Consider the following 6588-nt stretch of genomic DNA (forward strand, 5'->3'; position numbering starts at 1 on the left):
TTAATTAACCAAAATACCCATTAATAGACGCGGATCCAGTGTCGCGCGCGTACCGAAGGACCATGGTTACAGACCGTTGATTTCCATCAGACAGCCAAGATCTGATCTCATCAAGACTGTCTGATCAATCCGACAGCCCAGATCATCCTGATCCATCAGATTCCAGCGCGTGCGCCACACTGGATTACACCCTGGAGAGAGAAAAATTTGCTTTTTAAAAGTAGGACACGTGTCACACAATGGTTGGCTGGACGTGATTTTTGTTCATTTAATACTTTGAACTCAATTATTTCGTTGTAAATTAATTATTTTTTTTTTTATACCAAAATTCATAATTTTTTTTTTCTACAAATAGAGACTTGGTTCGTTTGATTTGGACACCGAAAAAAAAATGCAATTTTTCACTACCTTAATCTCATTTTTTGTCTACTAAATACGTTATTTGTGTGTTGTAATTTAACACGCACCACTCAACCAACTCACTGTAACCATTATACCAGGAAAATAGTAGATAATATTCTGGAACTTTTGGTATATTTTATGAAATTTTTGGAGACCTGAAACTATTTTTAGTTAATTAAATGAGATAAAACGGTAATTAAAAACTAATGTTTGCTTCTGAAACCATTTTACCGGTAGAACGGTTGCACATAGTTGTATTCTGAAACCATTTTACTGGTAGAATGGTTTCAATGAGTAATTTATTAATTGTGTTTGCTTTTGAAACCATTTATCTGGTACAATGGTTTCAGAGAGTTGTAATCTGAAACCATTTTGCTGGTAGAATGGTTTCAGTAAGTTGATTATTAGTTATTTGCTTCTGAAACCATTTAGCTTGTAGAATGGTTGCACATAGTTGTACTCTGAAACTATTTTACTGGTAGAATGGTTTCAGTGAGTAATTTATTAATTGTGTTTGCTTCTGAAACCATTTAGCTGGTAGAATGGTTTCAGAGATTTGTACTCTGAAACCATTTTCCTGGTAGAATGGTTTCAGTGAGTTGATGTAAGGTAGTGAAAAATGAGATTAAGGTAGTGAAAAATAGGGTTTTTTTTTCTGTGTCCAAATTAAACGAACCAAGTCTCTATTTGTAGAGAAAAAAAAATTATGAATTTTGGTATAAAAAAAAAATAAAAAATTAATTTACAACGAAATAATTGAGTTCAAAGTATTAAATGGAAAAAAATCACGCCCAGCCAATCAGACAGCGACACGTGTCCTGCTTTTAAAAAGTAGATTCTTCTCTCTCCAGGGTGTAATCCAGTGTGGTGCACGCGCTGGAATCTGATGGATTCGGATGATCTAGGCTGTCTGATTGATCAGACAGTCTTGATGAGATCATATCTTGGCTGTCTGATGGAAATCAACGGCCTGTAACCATGGTCCTGCGGTACGCGCGCGACACTGGATCCGCGTCCATTGATGGTAATTTGGTTAATTAATTAAAAAGAATGGGTATTTTGGTCCAACTGAAAAGGTGCACTTTGCTAATTTAGACCCAACTGGGTCTAAATTAGCAGCCCCCTATATATATATATATATATATATATATATAGGTAACGATAGGTAACTCTATGAATATAACAACAAATTATGAGTGCAGCTTTTCAAAACAAGATTACAAGATTTTTCATATTCCCCACAAACTAGAGAAAAAATGGCTGGTGTATAGACATCTCATGCATTTATTAATAATGCCGCACAAGATTACAAGGCAATAGGATATGGTTTAAAAACCAAACCAACTAAAACAAATTTATGGTTCAATTCAGTTTCTAGACTAGTTTTTATGAAAATCTGTTTTCCAAATATGGTACTAGGTTTAAAATTTTGGTCCAAAATGGGCAGGTTCAGTTTCTTATTTATTTTTTTTATGAAATGGTTTAGGCATTTAAAATTTGGAAAATGTTTTGCTAGAGGTGTGGTTAGGGGTAGAGAATTTCTTTTGGCACCTCCAGAGTTTTCTTGCGCGTGCTAAAAAATTACGAAAATATCCCTTCCTAAACTCACTACTTAAGTAGCAGACGTATAAAATCGAGAAAATTTTCATGTTAGGGGGTACTTTTTTTATCAAACTTCTCATTTTAAACAACTTACGTAGCGAACTTCAATGATTGACATGTAAAATTTTGAAAATTTCATGTTAGGGAGTTTTTTTTTTTCAAATTTTTTATTTTTATAACGTCTGCTACTTAAGTAGCGGATGGGTATAATGAGAAGAGCGTGCGAAAAGTACAGTGAAAGCCAAAAGAATGAAGGTGTGAAAACACAAGAAGGGTGGGGGGGGTTGAATTGTGTTTTAGCTAAGTTAAAACTTTTTCAAAGTTCTTAACTTAACTACGTTAGCAGCGGATAAGTAACACAAATAATAACCAGATAGAGAGAGAGAGAGAGAGAAAGCACACAAGCAATTTTATACTGGTTCCTCTCACAAAACGAGAGTAGTCCAGTCCCCTTGCACTTCCAAGGGAGTTCACTATAATCACACAAGATTACAAATGCTCAAGCACACAAGCAAGAGACTTCACCACAATGCTCAAGCACACAAGCTTAAGACTTCACACTTAAGCACACAAGCTTAAGTTTCCTCAACTATTAGAAATAGTAAAATAGATGAAAGTATACAATTGCTCTTAGAAGAACCTAAACGAGAGCAAATACAATGAATACAAAGTATTTGAACTACAAGTGCAAAAACACTAGATCAGAGGTTCAGAGCTTGTATACACAGAATTCAGAGTTTGTTCAGCGCGTGTTAAATCCTTGATAATCTTAATAATAATACAACTGATCCTTCTAGTATATATAGCTAGAAAAGAGTCGTTGCAGAAATGACCGTTGAAGTAGATAGCCTTTTGTCTTCAAGCAGCTTGTCTTGATGCAGTTGGTTGTTTCTAAAACTGAGTAAGAGTTTCAGACACTTTGACCATGTGCAGAGAAGACTTTCCTTATTCAGCTAACAAGTCTGATGACCCACGTTCTCAAGAGTGGACAGACAAAATGAGAGTAACTGTTCTGATCAAGCTTGAAAGGTCCTTTTCTTCATTGGTAGAAGAGTTGACTTGCAAAAGAGAATCTTCACAGACTTCAAGAAGATCTTCAGAGGTTGATGAAGCTTTAGACACTTAAGAAGTTCTGACGACTTCATCATCTGAAGGTTGTAACTTCTGAAGTTCAACATCTTCTGAGCGCTTGTAAACTTCTGAAAACTTATCTTCTGAGCTTCACTCAGAGCTTGTCTGAAGCTAATATCTGCACACTTAAATTAAATTTTTAGTCCTTCCAATTGTTTATTAATACTTTGTTATCATAAAAACCTTAATAGATTTAGGTGCAAACATTTTTAAATCAATTTTGTTCCAACAATCTCCCCCTTTTTGATGATGACAAACATAAGTATTAATTGACAATTGTTGTTAAATTAACTTATCATGTTTCTCTTAGGTTTATGAGGTTTGCAAGCTCCCCCTAAGATTGATACTCCATAAAGCCTAAGCTTTAAGTTTTATCCATGAAAATTTAATTTAGTATAAGACTTAAGTATTTAAAGTAAAACAAATTTCATATCTTTCTTCAGAGCGAGAGGTTTGCAAGCTCTTCCCCTGAGTCTCATAAGACTAAGTTAAAATTGCACTTTTAACTTATCCTTACTTATGAAATTTAATTTCAGTTTTAAATTACTTAATCTCCGCATTGAAATACGTAAAACAAATAAAAGATAACTTTTAATAACTTAACAAACAAAAGTGGTTTCAGTTTTTTGAAACTTATCAACTTTCAATTAATGCGTAACTACTCCCCCTTTTGTCATTATCAAAAAGTAAAAAAAATTTAGATAACCAAGACAGTCAAGGAAGGAAATTGGTTGTTACAAAGGTGAATTTATTTCAAAAGCGAAAACCAACGCGCCAAAAAGTGAACGAGTTAACAGACATTCTTCACAACAAAAAAATAAACAAGCATATCAAGAAGAATGAGAAGATTTAGTTCACGTATTGCAGAGGTTCGTAGAAAGAAGGAAGAAGAAGAACGCGAAAAAGATGAAAAAGATAAAGAAGATAATAAGAAACCACAAGATGCTGAAATTATAATCATTTCATCAGACTCTGAAGCTGAAGAAAATGAAGATGACGCTGACTACGTTGAGTTCTTGGCTGGCTATGTTCCAGAAGAAGAACAGGAAGAAGAAGAAGAGCAGAACCCAGAGCCTATAGAAATTTCATCAGAGGATGCTGAGGAGAAATCTGACATTTCTTCTGAGTATTATCCATCTGACTAGGATTAGGTCGTCTTTTTCTTTTTACCAATGTACTCATCGTTGTCAGATCAGCAATAAAAATTTTCTTTTAAATTCACCTTGTGTTCTTATGTTCTTGTTTATCAAAAAAAATAAAAGTAAACAACACACAAAAATATCAAACCAATAAATAAGTTAAAATTTAAAATAAGATTGTTCAGACGATAAATAACATTAAAAACATAAAGTGCATAGAAGCCTAGGGTTTTTGAAGAAAAGCTAAGAGGATGTCAAATTTGTCGTTCAGGGAGTCCACTTTGGAGTCAAGCTTATCCACCTTGGACTCTAAGTTCTGATGATTTGATCTGTGCCTCTCAAGATCTTCTTGTTGTTGCCTCAATGCATCCTGAAGAATTCTTAGCTGATCTGAAACCATAGGAGCTTTTCCTTTATCAGAGGAGGGTTCACCATCCTCTTGATAATCAATCATAAGAACGTCAGCATCTGGAGCATCCTCTTGGTTCAGCTCATCAGCTAGTTGGGCAATCCTTGCAGCAGCTTCAGCCATACGCTCATTTTCAATCCTTTGATCTTCAAGACTCTTGAAAAGTTTAGAATTAACCCAGCAATCCTTGAAAGCTGTCAGACGCCTCACAGCAGCAGATACAGCAGCAAACTTGGCACGCTCATTCTCTTCATGACTATACATAGTCAACCTTTTCAAACCAGCCCTTGCTAAGCCTTCCTTCATCAGATGAACTACCTCCATATCCCGTTCTCCAATAACAGACTTGATATCATCACCCACTGCATCCAGAGCATTACAAATCTTTGCCTTGAGTAGTGATACCTCCATATCCACATCAGAGGGACACACCAAGAACCTGTCCTTAATATGTGATAACCTAAGTAAATCATCATAAAGCTGATTGGAGAGGTTACCAAATAGGTCAGAGGATGAGGGTGAGATATTGGGAATGAGAGAGTGTTTTGATGATTCATTAGCAGGGTTGTCAATGATAACAACATCTGCTTCTGAAGGTTTAGGAGCACAAGTGTGAATACGTTCAGGAGAAACATGTTCAGCACTTGGGTTGGGATTGAGTTCAGGAGTTGATTCAGGAGATGTGTGTTCAGATGTTGGTTCAGGAGATTTGTGTTCAGAGGTTGGTTCAGGAGATTTTTCAGGAGAGGGTTGTTTGGTAGGAGAGTTTGGTTCAGTAGGGGGAATATCTGGTTGGGGTTCAGATGATGGAATGTCAGGTGATTCTTTTTGTAGTTGGGGTTGAGGTGATTTGGATTTAGGAGGTGATGAAGATTTGTTGGATTCATGAGAGAAAGGTTGATTATTTAGGGGGTCAGGGCTAAGATGTTTTTCTAGTTCAGATAGGGGGTTATCAGAAGTTGAAATGTTAGTAGATTTGGGAAGGATAGTTCTAAGAGGTTTGGTAAACCCTATTCCAATCTCAGCTTCATTAAAAATGTACTTAGAAGACTTACCTTTAGGATCAGGAACTTGTCTCTTACGTAGCTTAGCACTAATAGTCTCTTCATCAGATTCAGTTTCATCATCAGATTCAGTCTCATCAGATGAGCTATCCTCCTCAACAATAATTGGCTTTTTAGATGATGCTTCAGCAGCCTTGTTAGCAACATCCTCATGTTTCTTCTTAGTTCTCTGTTCAGCCATAGATTGTGTTGGATATTTGTGTGTTGGCCTCATTTTGCTAAAACAAATATACAAGCAAGATGTTGGACCAAATGTTTCAACATGTTAGGTACAAAAGATGTTGGACCAAATGTTGTAACATGTTTGTGTACGACAGTCAGATTGCCCAAATCTCGCGCATTTATTACACGTATCTGCTATATATGGAAATCCACTCTACAAACGTGTATATCAAGATTTGATCTGATCAAGACGTTATCAGTGAAGATATGTTCTTATCAAGACTTAATGGAATGATTCAACACATTGTTTATTTCCTAAAGAGGATAAACTATTTTAGGAAAGTTTTTATTAAGGTCTGATTTGCTTAGCTGGACGTGACTCAAAGACCAGCTGTGTTCTGAAGCTTATCTTGGAAGATCAGGAGCGTGCTAGCTCTGTCTGTAACACCCTAACCCATACTACCCTTAAAAACGTAATTTTAAAAACTTTTCAACAAGCGTAAAGGCAGAGTGCCACGCGGTAATTAAAACACAAGCATACACACAGAGCATCATGAAATTTAACATGAACAGCAACAGCGGATTCAATCACATCAAGCATGCATATATATACATATATATACATAAGCCATATTCATCCCTAAGGATGTCACTTATACAAGAACTAGCATAACAAAAA

General features: G+C 35.7%; 1 protein-coding gene across 1 annotated transcript; it reads right to left on the reverse strand.

Moving 5' to 3' along the window:
• Positions 1-4497: 4497 nt before the first annotated feature.
• Positions 4498-5928, reverse strand: LOC123886404 (pinin-like). Its single transcript, XM_045935723.1, has 2 exons — positions 5304-5928; positions 4498-5045 (listed from the first exon to the last, which is right to left on the reverse strand). The coding sequence occupies exons 1-2, from the start codon at positions 5926-5928 to the stop codon at positions 4498-4500; spliced, it is 1173 nt and encodes a 390-aa protein (XP_045791679.1).
• Between the last annotated feature and the right edge of the window lie 660 nt (positions 5929-6588).

Source organism: Trifolium pratense, linkage group LG5, assembly GCF_020283565.1.
Source record: "Trifolium pratense cultivar HEN17-A07 linkage group LG5, ARS_RC_1.1, whole genome shotgun sequence".
NCBI lineage: Eukaryota > Viridiplantae > Streptophyta > Magnoliopsida > Fabales > Fabaceae > Trifolium > Trifolium pratense.

Coding starts and splice junctions, on each gene's coding strand:
- LOC123886404 (XM_045935723.1), bottom strand. CDS start 5,928: ATGGCTGAACAGAGAACTAAGAAGAAACATGAGGATGTTGCTAACAAG. Junction 5,046..5,303: donor TGAACATGTTTCTCCTGAAC/GTATTCACACTT, acceptor CTCTGGATGCAG/TGGGTGATGATATCAAGTCT.